This window comes from Pygocentrus nattereri, chromosome 16 (genome assembly GCF_015220715.1).
Source record: "Pygocentrus nattereri isolate fPygNat1 chromosome 16, fPygNat1.pri, whole genome shotgun sequence".
NCBI classification, from domain to species: domain Eukaryota; kingdom Metazoa; phylum Chordata; class Actinopteri; order Characiformes; family Serrasalmidae; genus Pygocentrus; species Pygocentrus nattereri.
This window is the reverse complement of record NC_051226.1, coordinates 15,461,959-15,476,371: the sequence shown is the minus strand read 5'-3', so window position 1 is coordinate 15,476,371 and position 14,413 is coordinate 15,461,959. Positions and strand designations below refer to the sequence as shown.

Genomic DNA, 14,413 nt, shown 5'->3' with positions numbered 1-14,413 from the left:
GGCACCATTTATGGTAGAGCGGGACAATTCGAACAAGATGCTGGAGAATAAGAAGCGACTTCAGCCTCGTAAAAGGTTGAACATTGTGAGACATTTTCCTAAAAACTTTTCCACTTTTACAGAGATGTGAGAAAAGCAGCTATAGCTGAGGTAAAGTTTAAAGCAGCGCAAAGTAAGGCCCAATCCCATTTCTTTCTTTCTTTCCTTTTTTTTTATCCCTATCCCTTGTTTTCAAGTGTCACCACAACCCCTTGGTACTGAGTTACAAGGAGTAGTGGTTGAAATCTTGGCTTACAAAATGGGACAACCCTCAAAAAAAACCCCAAAATTTTGCCTTATTTACCAATGCTGGACTTCAGTTACATTTAGGGCATCATACACTTTCAAAGAAGGACAATTGCTTATTATCGCCCACCCCTAATTATTTGGTGATACGAAGCTGAAGTCAGCTATTCGCTAGCTTCTTGTTCAAATTTTCCTGTTCTACCTTGAATAGTGCAGCAGTTATATTCTGGCACTTATCAATACTGTATCAACACAAGTATCAATACTACTAGACTATTCAAGGTGGAAGGTAAAGGCTAGCTTGGCTTGAAAAATATGGACAAATACACTGTAATGTACCTGCTCCAGCATGTTAGTGAGTCTCTCTGGTTCCAGGTCTATCACAAATGTTTTTTCCTGCCTGCGGTCCAGGTCCTCTAGGAGCTGTCGGTAGCTGGCGTCATTGAAGTTCTCCACGCAGATTGCGCTGACCTGCCAGCCGTTCTGGCCTGCTTTCTCCATGATGGCCTGCAGGATGGAATATCCTGTGGGATAGGAAAAGACACTTGCATCACAAAGCTCGACACACATAAGGAGAAGGTGAAGTGTGATTTAAGCAGTGAGTCAGAGGCACTGCAGCACAGTGAGCTCATGGCTATTGCGGAGATGCCGCAAGCTAGCATGTTGATATCTATATGCTAATATTCTCATTACCCTGCTGTCCTTTCCTACACATCAGCTAGTTTTAGATGTTGTTCTTACCATCTAAAAGAGGTCGGCAATCGGGCAAAGCGCTGCTTTTCTCAGTGCATTCAACTAGCTGCTGGCAATGTCGAAATAGGATGCACAATCGCGATGCAGCCACACAACTATCAGTTCATTAGGCCAAATTGACAGACGGAAAAAGTGACATGCTCTCACACCTCTGAGGTGTTATTGAGGCTCTAAGAGGACAACAGCATTACCAGAGCTTTAATTCCAGCCTGCTACGATGCTGCTTGTTCCAATCAGTCCAGGCTGATGTTAGATATGTTAATCTGGCTGCTCGAGAGAGGCACCCGCAGCCTCTGAGGGCCACTTGACTCCAAGATGAGCAGATGTCCCTGTAAAACGGATCCTTATGGTCACAATCAGAATTTGGCAACAGGGAGAGCAAAAGCTCCCTCTTGCTCCCCTAATTAGTGGATTAACCTATGCTTAATCTGGCAACCCTGCAGTTTCGCCATTTGGGAACCATGTCTGTTCACCCTTGCTCTTCCTTAGCCTAAATTCCCACATGGTGAAGTATTTGTGCCAGAGCATTCAATTCAATGGCAACCAGTGAAGCTATGTTAAGCATTGACTGCTAGGTAGTAGGAGTGGGTACAATAAAATACAGCAAAAAGAAAATAATCACAATTTTCATGATACAATATACTTAACACCATGTGTCCAGACACCCCTTTTAACTAGTGAATTCACTAGTTACAATTCCATTGCTGAGAACTTCACACAGACCTTGAATAATTGCCATAGAAACACATTATCAATAGAATGGGATGCTCTGGAACGTCAGCCGGAGGGGTCTAAAGCACCCCCAACCCCCGGATAGGTTTGTGATCCAGACCTAATCATTCAACATCAGTACCTAAACTGACTGGTTGATTGCAATCAAATTCTCATAGCAATTTTCCAAGATCTAATGTAAAGCCTTCCTGAAAAATAGAGGCTGTCACTGCAGCAAAAGGGCAAATTCCCTATTTATGACCATGAAACGTGTCAACAAAGTTAACAGGGTCATATAGGGCCTGTTTTGTGGACACAAATTAAACTTAGCTTTGGACTAAACTGCAATGTCAATGGTGCAAATGCTATTTAGACTGGACTTAAGCTTAATCCGTGTCTGGGAAACTGGCCCATAGTATATCATTATATTTGATCTATTTGAGGTTTGATAAGTGGATCAAACACAATGCACCAGTAATACGCTAATGATATGTTTCATGAAAACTGTTAAAATTTATATTATATGCAACATGTCACAAATTATCTATCATGTTCTATGGTAGATTTGATCATACAGTCTCCTAACAATACAGCAAAACCTATGTTATCTTAAAGCTCTGTCCAAGTAACCAAGTAAATTTCTATTAGACAGTCACTGTGGTAATGACTGTCAGCATGCAGTGTGTTTGGAACGTGAAGGCAGCCTAAAACTCCACAATAAGTAGTGGAAGTCGTAGCTTGCTTTCTAATTTCCAGAAATCAAGATCTGTTTGAATATCTAATCTACTTGATTGCTTTTTTTTTGATTGATCAGATGTTGAAATATCTAACTACTTTCAATGCAGGAACTGCATTAAACTAAAGATGCATTGGCTGATCATAAAAATCTAAGAATGGAAAGCATACTTAGGGTTAGTCTAAATTTCAATATAAAAATCTGCCATAATCAGACATTTTAAGACATGTAAAAAATACTGTAGTCATATCATATATGATTCCACTAGTAATATTACTGCCATTTTCCACCCCTTGACAGGGCCAACGCCTTCCAATCTCCCAGTGATAGGGCCAACTTTTTTAATCTTTAACTGAAAATATCTACAATACTATCAGAAGAAATTACTGGGATGTAATTTATCATAATTACAATGATAACAACAACTAAAAAAACAAAACATACTATTATTCCATCCACACGCACATGGAAGCCATCATCCCCTTGTATATTTGTGTATTCCCTTGTATGTTTGTATGTTCATGCATGATTGGTTGGTGGGTTGGTATAAATTAAACAGTGCACACTGGTTGCCGTGATGCTCAGGGGATTTCTCATTCCATAAATTTCCACTAGAATTAACACATCAAAGCATGGTACATTATGGAACATGTAAAGGCCTTGTTAAAGTGGTGGAGTGTAAACCGCATCAGTCAATGCCCAGTGATCATAAACACATAATGCATACAGCAGACTGTGTGCAGAAAGACATACATTAAATCCAGACATGTTACAAGCATGCATGCACACAGAGCTGCCTCTGAGTAGCTGCACACACACCTGCAGTACTGCTCTCTGTGCTGTGTAATCATATGAAATGCCTTCACTTCTAATTCCCGGCCTCAGCCCTTACTGCTAATAATTCAAGCCCTCCAACAGAGAATAGAGCGCTGATTAATATCTGATAAATCTGTAGCCTCAGGCTGTGTGTGAATCTGAGTGTGTGTTTGTGTGTTTGTGTATGAGAAATTCACATTAATGTAAGTGGTGCCAAAGCAGTCGCTCCTCCTTCCCCTCCCCCCATTCAGCATTGGGCCCAGCAGAGGGAAGCAACAATGCATAAGGATGTGTTCTATGGATGGTGGAATAGAGGAAAAAAGAGATAAAGACGAAAGAAAGACAGAAGAAAGAAGAAGAGGGGGAGAGAAAAAGAGAGAGGGGGAGTGAGAGAGGAAGAGAGAGCAACAGAGAAGAGAGGAGAAGAGAGACAGAGAAAGAGAAAGAACGATAGATGATTCAGAAGGTGACAGAGAAGTAGAGAAGGAAAGAAGAGTGAGACAGGGAGAGAGTGGAACAGAGAGAAATGGGGAGTGACAAAGAAAGAGAGAGAGAGACAAATAGAGATAGAAAGAAAGAAAGGAGAGCGAGAGAGAGAGAGAGAGAGAAAAAGAGGAGGCGAGGGGGTAGTTAGAGAGATAGAGGGGGAGAGAGAAAGCGATAATTAGGAAAAAAGAGAGAGATCAACAGAGAAGGTTAGGAGAGAGATAAAGAAAGAGAGAGGGAGAGAGAGAGATAGATAGATAGATAGAGAGAGAGAGAGAGAGAGAGAGAGAGAGAGAGAGAGAGAATCAAAAGTGAGAAAGAGGGACAGAGACAAAGGGGAGTACTAAACAATGGTAGAGAGAGACAAATAAGATGGAGAAAGAGAAAGAAAGGAGAGAGAGAGAGAAAGAGGAGGGGAGGCAGTAATGAGAGAGATCGAAAGGAAGGGAGAGAGAGAGAGAGACTGATAAGTAGAGAAAAAAAACAGCAGAAAAAGAGAGATATATAGAGAGAAAGAAATTTCAGAGACAGAGGAAATGAGAGAGGGAGGGAGACAGAGAGCAATCTCTCTCTTTCTGAGCCATTCATCATGTCTCTTCATACTCTGCTTGTGTCGCTGAGATCTCTTGCAGTCCAGTGAGTCTGAGCCAAGCCTACCCTGCCCTCGGCCCACTCAGCCAACAGTCAAAACACATCCCTGCAGGGAGTCACGCACTACCTACACAACCACAGCTGTAAACACTGTTAAAGGCTTTTTTTAGTACAAAGATATTTTAGGTAAGTCACATATTTACATTTTAACCATTCATATAGTAATAAAATAGCAATAAAATAGTGCTTGACACTGATTCTTCTGTATGGAGTAAATACTCACTTGTGAAGGCAGCCCTTAAAAATGAATAACACCTCTATAAATTGCTTTTGGCCCTTAATATTGCAATAAAATAATTCTGTACTACAGGTCTACAAAAGTTTAAATAGGGCACATCTCGCATGGAACACAGCATCACAATAATGTCTCCTAACATCATCAAAAAAATTTGACCCTAGAACAAATTTTCTGTTTGCTTTCTTTGTGTTGACACAGAATGAAGAACTAGTCGACTGAGTTAGCAGTAGCAGCTTTGGGATTTACCATCAATGTTTAGTATTAATAGGCTAGATCGCTACTAATAGTGTGCTAGTGAATCACAGGGAAAATGGTGGGAAATGTAACCACAACAGAGCACAATAAAAAACAACCAACATGTAAAATCATGTTAAACTAACAACTGTAACATTGATAGTATGTAGCAACAGCGGCAACAGTACCTTTGCATGCCTTCAAAGAGTCAATTTGCATAGCCACACCCCCTAAGCTCCTCAAAGACCTTTGGAGCCTGTTGTGGATGCTGTGATATGGAAATTTTGAGTGTGCTTTCAAATGATATTTATGTCGTATGTATGTAAAAGGTCATACTGGTAGAACAGAGCAGATGTAGCTTTTTTGTTGTGTAATCACGGTAACATTAGCATGGTGACAAAGTTTTTCAACCTGCGGAACTTTTGATTATCAACACAAACACAGTTAAGCCCAGTAGCATATAATTCTAAACTGGAAACTCAACATTATGAAAAAAAAATCTAAACTCCAACTTCACTCCAATTCACTGATTTTTGCCAACGTTCTGTAAATCTTTCAACCTCACAACAGTTGCTACAAACGAATGCATTTGGGGTGGAGCATAAACAGGTCACTTATAATCAACACAATTCTCAACAAAAACAACCAAACTCACCAACATAACACTATAACACATATTGAGAGACACAGCAACTATGTCTACATGTAGATTGAGGGTTCAGTATCAGGGTCCAGACCGTTGGACTTGATACGAACCAAAATAGCAAGTGTCCAAGGTATCTCGGACCACGGTCTGGACTAAACGATCAAAAATTGGCCTGACTAAAAATAAACTGCAATAACATAGATATTACTGTCATGTGACTGAGAAAATCCATCTGCTCTTGTAGATTTTGGAAAGCGCCATCAACTGTGTTCTACAAGTCAGTGAACTGCCAACTGCAGCAGCAGAACGTCATGTTATTTGGGGTGAAAGGGGCACAGAGCTGTGTCTCAGATTTTATTTCTGTTGGTAGTGGAACTGTTTACCAAATCTAGGCCTACAGAAAACCCACAGTGTCAGATGACTGGAGGATAAAGTAGGATGTATCAGTAGTTCATCTAGCTCTCACAGGAAGTGAGTGCTTTTAGGAAATGTGTCAGAGCACAAGCCACAGCTTTCCTCTGGGGCTCCTGCCAGTATAGCGGCCTAGCATGCTGGAGAAGAGGAAGAGAGAAGAAAAGACACTGATGGAGAGCAAAGAGAAAAGACAAGTAGGGGGAGTGCAGACACGGCTCTGATTCTTGGCTAAGGAAGTGTTCATTAGGCACTGGAAGCTTGCAGCCTGGGTATGTTCCAGAAGAATAAAACCACAGCAGCCAACTCTATTAATAAAACCCTAGCAGGATATAAAAACACTTCCCAAAGTGAGCAGTCCATCACTTCAGGTCATCACACTGCCAGTACTAAACATTACATCAGTACTAAACAGCAGAGTGATGAAAACCTCCTTCAATGTGAAATACTACTGAGACCAAAATGACCACCACAGCTAATTCCTAGAAACCTTTACTATACAACAGTGATCAACATGAAAATAGCCCTGTACTGTGTATATGCTGCACAGTAGAGGAGGTTGTATAATTGTTATAGAGCCAGAGATGTTATTTAAGACTTTTGTCCAGAGGCACACAATAATACAGTGCAAGTATTTTCATGTATTATCCAGAAAATCAATATCCTAGAAGCACTTACTTGCCAGTGATACAGCAACAGAGCCCTCCAGTTCTTAAAAATGTTGCTGATATTACTCACTCCTAGGAGTGTAAAAATGCACTGATTCACCTCACACATCCATTTTTGTTTTTTGGTTTTTTTTTTACATAATTTGAAAATGTCAACTGCCTTTTACATTGTGTGAAGGTTTCACAATGAACAGATCAACATGGTTCAAAAACTGCTCTGAATAAAATCATATGGCATTAACTTTAACATAAAAAGTTGCTTGCAATTTGGAGCTTTTGTTCTGACTGCAACTAAATGACCTCTTGACTCCAACTTAGCTGTGGTACAGGTGTGAGTGTGTGTTTGTGTTTGTGTGTGTGTGCATGTATGTGAGTCTCACCCCGATCCGTGTCATAGAGGAAGACAAAGCGGTTCCAGTCATAGTGGTCCAGGATGCTAAGCAGCGCCCCTCGTATGGAGGGTCTCAGCTGCAGGACAAACTGACTCTCGCCCTCGATGGGGAAGCTGGGGGTGATGAGGGAGATGTGGAGTGCTCCGCAGAACGACGTCAGCGTGTGTACAGAGCGCTTGTCGTACAGGCCGAAAATGGCAAACACGCCCCTTGAGTACTGTGAGCAGACTGCAGAGGAAAATGAGAGAGAGAGAAAGAGAGAGAGAGAGAGAGAGAGAGACAGAGAGAGAGTTAGTTAGGCAACTTAAAAGTTTAATTAAACAACACACCCCAAGGGAAGAGGTACAGCCATTTTGCCACTTTCTATAACATTTGCACATAAAGTAGATTACTTTGCACTTGTAGAATTCATTTAGCGAGTCTTGAAAAATTCAGAAGAGTGCCTGCGAGACTTATTCAGCACAGCCATTTAAACAGCAGGTAACCTGTACAGCAGGCACATGAATTTCTACATCACTCAGACAGGTCATTCTATCTTATGCATTACAGCTGTGACTACCATTCAAAGAACTGCCTGTTCCATAGAACTACAGACTTGATGTATGTCTGCTTTTTTATACCAGTCTTGAAAAGCCCATATCCTGCATCATTCCTATATTTCAGTTAATCCCCTGAGATCCACTTATTTTTGTGTGGTTTTATATTTTAAAGTCACCATTCATTTTACAGGACTATTTTCCATCCTCTCTTGCATTAAGACTGGTATTATGTAGATAAGCCCTGCTCTGATTGGCTGCCCTATGTAGGGCCTCATTCAAAAAGCAGTCTGGGTTCAAACACTCCTTATAGCATCAATATGAACAGGCAGAGCTAAACTGCTATAGGCTCAATAGGTTGATATATGTATACACTATGGATACTGAAATGTGCTTATTTACTCATAAAAATTCACTGATACCAACATTACGATACCAGCTAATACCGTGTGCCGTAAGCCGAGTACACACTGCCATGCTAATGAACACATGCAGTAAAGGAGGCTTTGCTCACACAGAGAAGTGTTACTGACTCTGTGGTGGTCAGACATAAATCCATCAGTCACTTTAAACATTCTGCCTTGGTACATTCCTGATAGGAAAGCACTGTTATTTTAGCCCATTCAAAACATGTAATCACAACCCGCTTCCTCAAAAGGGGTAGAGATACGTAGGCCAGTTAAATGAAGGTAGAAAAGTCAGCATTTGCTGTCAAAGTCCATATATGCCAACTTTACATTGTTTGACTGAACAGTAGGGCGTAACATTAATACTGTGTTTTATTTAATTGTCTTTGTGAAACAGGCTGTAGACAGACCGTACTGCCCTACCATGCATATGCAAGGCAGACAAAGCTTTTAGCTTTCATGCACAATGTTAGCAGAGATGTAGCTCAGTTTCTCTATACTTAGTAATTGGTGTGCAGAGTGTTATTTGAATGAAACAGCTTTATTTGGACAGACTCATGGACAGAGCTGACTGTAGAGGCTGCCTTTTGCATAGAATGGCCTGAGCGCTTTTCATGCTGTGTGACATTATAAATCATAGGCTTTTTCCATATACACTGTTCTTTCAAATATACTGTGTTAGTCACTAGAGAATTAGATTTCTAAAAATGCACAGTTTATGTCTGGCTTTAAAAGACATTCAACAACAGTTCAACCAGCCAATGAAAAAAACTTCAGATGTAAAATTCTATAAGTGAGTTTTTTGGCTGTGTTAGTATTGGTTGAGCTGCCTGCTGTCACTGAGCTACAGAGACTGCTGCTGAGAATTCAACACTATAAAACATATTTTGTTTACAGCTGTACAGCTTTCAACTATGCAGGAAAACACTGCAGTGCTACTTGATGAAAGGTAATGAATGTGATCCCTCTGGTGGAAATTGGATGCAAGAAGATTTTATAACTTTGTTCTCTTTTCCAGAGAAGATGAATCGTTTGACTGTGTGTTGAAAGAGTATTTAAACAGAACTCAAAACTTGGTGAAAGACCCCCTTATAGCTTCAACATGAATAGGCAGAGCTAAACTGCTGTAGGCTCAATAGGTGGATATATAAATATTAGATATGCATCAATACTGAGGATGTAAGTGAATTATCTACTATCTGTCACATCTTCAACAGTATAATATTGATTTTGCATTTGAGACATCAACATCAAGCTTGACCGTCTTTTCATGTCTGTGTGTATGTGACATTAATATGTGTAGATGTATGATGTGGTCCAAAATGCCTGAATCTAACCCAACAACTCTGACTTTAAAATGACTATTTCAAGATTTACAGAGTGACTCGCGCCAGCGCAGGCACACCATATATTAGCAGGGATGTTGCTCCTGATTCAGTAATGCTACTTCGTTCAAAAAAATGATACTGCAGCTTTAACAATGTTTGCATTTTGAAACTTTAACAATGCTGACATATTACAGAAAACTCTTATTTAAAAAAGGGAATTTCTGTTTTCATGATCTGGGCCCCTTAATAATGATTAACACCTCTGTAACTGGCTGGAGTTTGTTTAAAAAAAAAAAAAAAAAAAAAAAAAGGTACAATAAAGGAATGGAAAGAAAAGACAACGGACCATGTGTTTACTGCATAGACTCACTCATTATTCTGCCTTTAAGTCTGCCATAATTGCTGGAGTTCACTCAACTCGCTTCCCTGAGTTGTCCAGGGCTGCTAAAGCTGTTTGAAGTGCGGCTCCAGTCTGAGGCAAGCAGATAAATAAGGCCTTCTCTAAACTCTAAAACGCTTCTCCTTCCTGACAGTCCTGCACTTTTTTTATTTATTTTTCTCCCCCCAGCAGCCAATCCAACTCCTCAGCAGAGAGCCGCCTGGAGCTTAACTGTGCAACGCTGATGGAAAGCCTCCTGGCTTTGATGATTTTCACTTTCCTCTTCGTCCACCAAGCACAAAGCAAAAGACAGCACCATGTCACAACTAACAATGAACAAAACAACGCTTTGTTTTGCGCTCGCTGCTTCTCATCGAGGAAATATTTGTTAACATCAGGTAGTGGCGCTATGGCGAATGGCCTGTATCATAATTACAGTCTGCTGAATATAGACCCAGCTGAAGTGTCTTTTTGTCTAGTTGTCTTCGTAATTCTCGAATGACGCTGATTGCCACTCACGTGCGTCTGAGGGTAATTGTAGATTATTAGGGGGGGTCTTATTGTGCTTTAAACATAGGCTCTTTGATCATGGATGTGCTGAGAGAACTATTGCCATGACTGCAGAACACTGCAGAGACTATGTGTGGATCTCCAGAAGGGGGAGGAGCACCACAACAGCTGGAGCTCAGAACGCATGTGTGGAGGGGTGGATGGATGTTGGGGAGGTTGGGGGGGGGTACAAGGGGGTGGGTGTGGGATGGGTGCAAAGGGGTGAGGGGGTGTGGAATGGAGAACACTCTCCAAGAGGGATAGAGGCCAATTTGTGTTTCCACACACATGCGGCCATCACACGAATAGCTCGGAGCCAGCAGCTCTTGGCTGGAATCTCCACACTCTCCTGGGGCCGCAGATATGGGATTTACACACACCAGCAGAAACCTCTCTCTTACACTCTCTCACACTACCTGACTGGGCCAATTGAAGGACACAAAGTGCTCAGCACACCTGCATGTAACTTTCCATCTAAAACAGACCCCGTTCACACCTGGAATTAATGTATGTCTTGGGTCAGTGTTCACAAACCTTGGTCCTGGAGATCTACGTTGCTGTGAAATTTAGTCCCATCACAATCTGCCAAACCTGCTTCAGCTAATTAACTTCCTTAGAAGTACTTGATTGATTGGGTCAGATGTATTATTGTTAGCTAAGTGTGAGTGCTGCATGTTAGATACTATGATCCAAGCACTGAAATCACCTTCACAGGGACGCACATTTGTGTGTAAGGAAGCAGTGTTTTAGCCCCTTTTCTCAGTAGCCATAAAATGCAATTTCCACTTATTTTGGCAATTTAATAGTTTAGAGATTTCTTATTAAAGGTTTGTTCCTGCAGTAATATTGATGAAATATAGTTGTATTATTTCAATGAGCATCATTTTATTCTTTGTAGGTGAGCAATCAATTCGAGCGTTTTTATTGTGTTAAAATGCTTTTGTTTATGCAGCAATCATACATAATTTATTGATATAAAGAAAGTTGTGGGTGAGCTATCTGTTTTATCTCAGTATTGCCATCTTTGTGTAGCACAGGGTTCTGAATCCTCTTCACTGCTCACTAGCAGTTCAACACAGTCACATTACACTTACAGAGAGCCCAACAGTGTTCTAGTTAATCTGATAATAAAGTTATATTATACATATATATATATATATATATATATATATATATATATATATATATATATATATATATATATATATATATATATTATACTAATTAAATATTTCATCCAATCCATTCCATTAAGGGGCCCTCCTGAAAAAGAGGTTAAAGAACTGTATCATCATAGCTAGGGGCAGAGAGATACAAACACTTGCACTGGTCCTTCAGGCCGCTAAGGCAATGAATCTTGCAGCCAAAATAAAAGTTGGCCACAAAGGATTTCTTTTGTTAAAACTAAAAGAAGCAGCATAACTGAGTCAGGAGAAAATGATAAAATATGGTGTCTTTGTGTCAAGTCAAGTCACCAATAAAGCCTAAAATAATATTTTAAATGTCAAAGGTGACAGTTTGGAGGTTTTTTGGATCACGTCATGCGTCTTTAGATATTAACATCACACACATAGGCTCAAAAAGGTCTGGCATTTTGATCATTACACTGATGAGCATTATACTGATGAAGATATGATGACAATAACAGCTAATTCACTTATATCCTTGCAAGTCATGTCCTTCACCGAGTTTTCCTTGAATGCTCTTTAAACACACTCAAAATCATCAGACTCATCTGCTTGGGGGGTCCAAAGCACATCTGATGTTACAAAATGCTCTTCCACACATTGCATGCAATTATACATTTCCACAGACAGGTCTTCAAATCCCCCAAAACTTAAAATGTGCAGCTTTAAGAACTTGTTATTAATGCATTAATAACAACGCAAGGAGAGAAGACACAGCCATGAACCCACAACAGCAAAAGCATACAAATGTATTTCAAAGCGAGACGTCAAACAGTTTATTACTAAAAGGTACTGATTTACTACTGTTATTGTGATTTGATTAGGTTTTATATCATTAAGTCAGTTCATGCTTAAAATGCATGGAGAACCAAATATCTTGGGGTACAAAGTGATAGGCAATGTCAACCCCGAAACCTGACAGAGATGAAGTTAGTGATCCATTTAACCTAAACTTCGGGTACACAAACAAGGACTTGCAGGACATATCTGTCAACAAATGCAGCAAAACTCTGTAAATGTATGCAAAATGTAAATAATGTGTTTCGAATGTAAATGTAATATGTTTCCTCCACTCATGAAATCTGATCACATGTTAAGGTGCAATTGAGATATACAGATGGGCCAGTAACATGTCTCTTTGTTTACTTTGTTTACTAAATAGATGTTAACACCTGGTATGAACAGAGCCTCAGAGTAAGGCTAGGTATTGTCAATCATAATGTTTCAATACCAATACCAATATTTCAATATTGATTCCACAGTGATGTTTTTTCTGATACTAGGACTTAGCTGGCTGTGGGCTGCTGGTCTTAAAGTAAAACTTGGTGCAGCTTTCAACTGTTAAATTTAACCTGTGCACAATCAAATACTTCAATACATTAATGATCCTGCCAGTATTTGAAGTGCTAGCCTCTGCACATGCATAGCAATGTTACTCACAAAATTAAGGCACCTTTTATACAGTGTTTTCCTGTATTCTCACAATCTGAAATTAGTCAGCCAATCATCAGTCTAGTATTTGGAACAAGCGGGCTTATTGGTGCACTGACATTGATATGGCACTTAAAGGGGAATTCCACATTTTTTTCTCCCTAATTGAATAGTTGAGATGTAAACCATGTCATTCAGAGTGGTTTCAGGTGATATGTTAAAACTGGGTTTCACAATGTCTACAACACAAATACCAGTCAGTGAACCTACAAATATCTTCTGTTTCCTTTAGGGACTGTTTCACCTGACAGCACCCTGCATATACCTCTCCATTATGAATGGATAAAATAAATCAAAAATACACCGTAGACGAAAACCTTCTCAAAACCGTCATTAAAAACTCTTCAGATGCCTGGTTCCTATCATTATCACTGTGACAATCCTGACTCTGCAAGTGGCTCCAGAACAGTGCATCTCAAATCAAACCACCCTGAATTAATTTGTTTACATCTCAACCGTTTAATTATGCAGATTTATTTCTATTACCTATTAAGCAATTCAGTGTCATAAAAGTAAATAAATCAAATTTCAATATTTAACACTTCCACAGAAGCTCTCTTATCCTGCTGAAGTCGAATAGTACTGCCAGGGCTGAGCTTCTTATCCAGTCGGGAGAAGTGCAAGAGAGCCGTGGCTCACGAATAGCCCTTTTCACACCGCAGTCATTCAATTTCACCCAATTTCCACAGTCAACACTCTTTTGTCTGATGCCGAATAGATTCCCTTAGCCTGTTTGTCATTTCAGCCCCCTCATATGATTACCCAACATGAAACCATTACAAGGAGAAGCGCATTGTCTTGTTTTCTCCCCCCTTTTTTCTCTATTAAATTTCCATGTGTTGCAATTTGCTTCTTTCATTTTTTTTCCCACAGAGCGCTCTTACACGGAAATCATAGGCAGTGCCTGAGGATGCTGCTGAACTGAACTGACAGCTCTGAAATACATGTGCAAAGCACATTATCAGCATCAACGGCAGATGGAGAGAAATATTCAGACGCAAAGATCTACTATCTTGAAAAGCAGGCTCTCTCTTTGAAGTGTCTGTGAGTGGAATGCAGTGACGTTTGGCTATAGGGGAAGTCCCTGCTGCCTTCATTACGCTGAATGCAGCGGAGAAGCTCAGAGACCTGGGCAGTGGTGGGTTTCATTGACGCAACCCCCCCCAAACCGCCTCCATCTCCTTATATTTTTCAGCCACGTCTCCACGTCTTCTATCTTCTTCTATCTGCCTTGGGTGAATGCCGAAATCACCACTGAGAACCAATTTCCGAGGGGGGGTGGGGGGCAAGGCAGAAGGAGGGAGCAAGAGAGAGAGAAAGTGAAAGAAGGAGAGAGAGAGTAATACAGAGGGAAAGAGAAACAGAGAGAGAGAAAGCGATGGTAGAAGGAGAGAGAGAGAGAGAGAGAGAGAGAGAAAGAGGCAGGGCAGAAGAAGAGAGAGCAATAGAGAGAGGGGTGAGAGAGAGAGGCAGAGTAGGAGAGAGAGCAAGATAATGCACAAGAGAGAC

General features: G+C 40.4%; 1 protein-coding gene across 6 annotated transcripts in view; it reads right to left on the bottom strand.

Annotated features, from left to right (window-relative positions):
* Positions 1-14,413, bottom strand: part of gria4b (glutamate receptor, ionotropic, AMPA 4b) — a 127,413-nt gene that overhangs the window by 48,680 nt on the left and 64,320 nt on the right. For all 6 annotated transcript variants that reach the window (XM_017718911.2, XM_017718913.2, XM_017718910.2 and 3 more), the window contains exons 3-4: positions 7,016-7,255; positions 625-809 (exon numbers count right to left, since the gene is read on the bottom strand). In XM_017718911.2, coding sequence (XP_017574400.1) covers positions 625-809; positions 7,016-7,255 — 425 coding nt within the window. The remainder of the gene's footprint in view (positions 1-624; positions 810-7,015; positions 7,256-14,413) is intronic.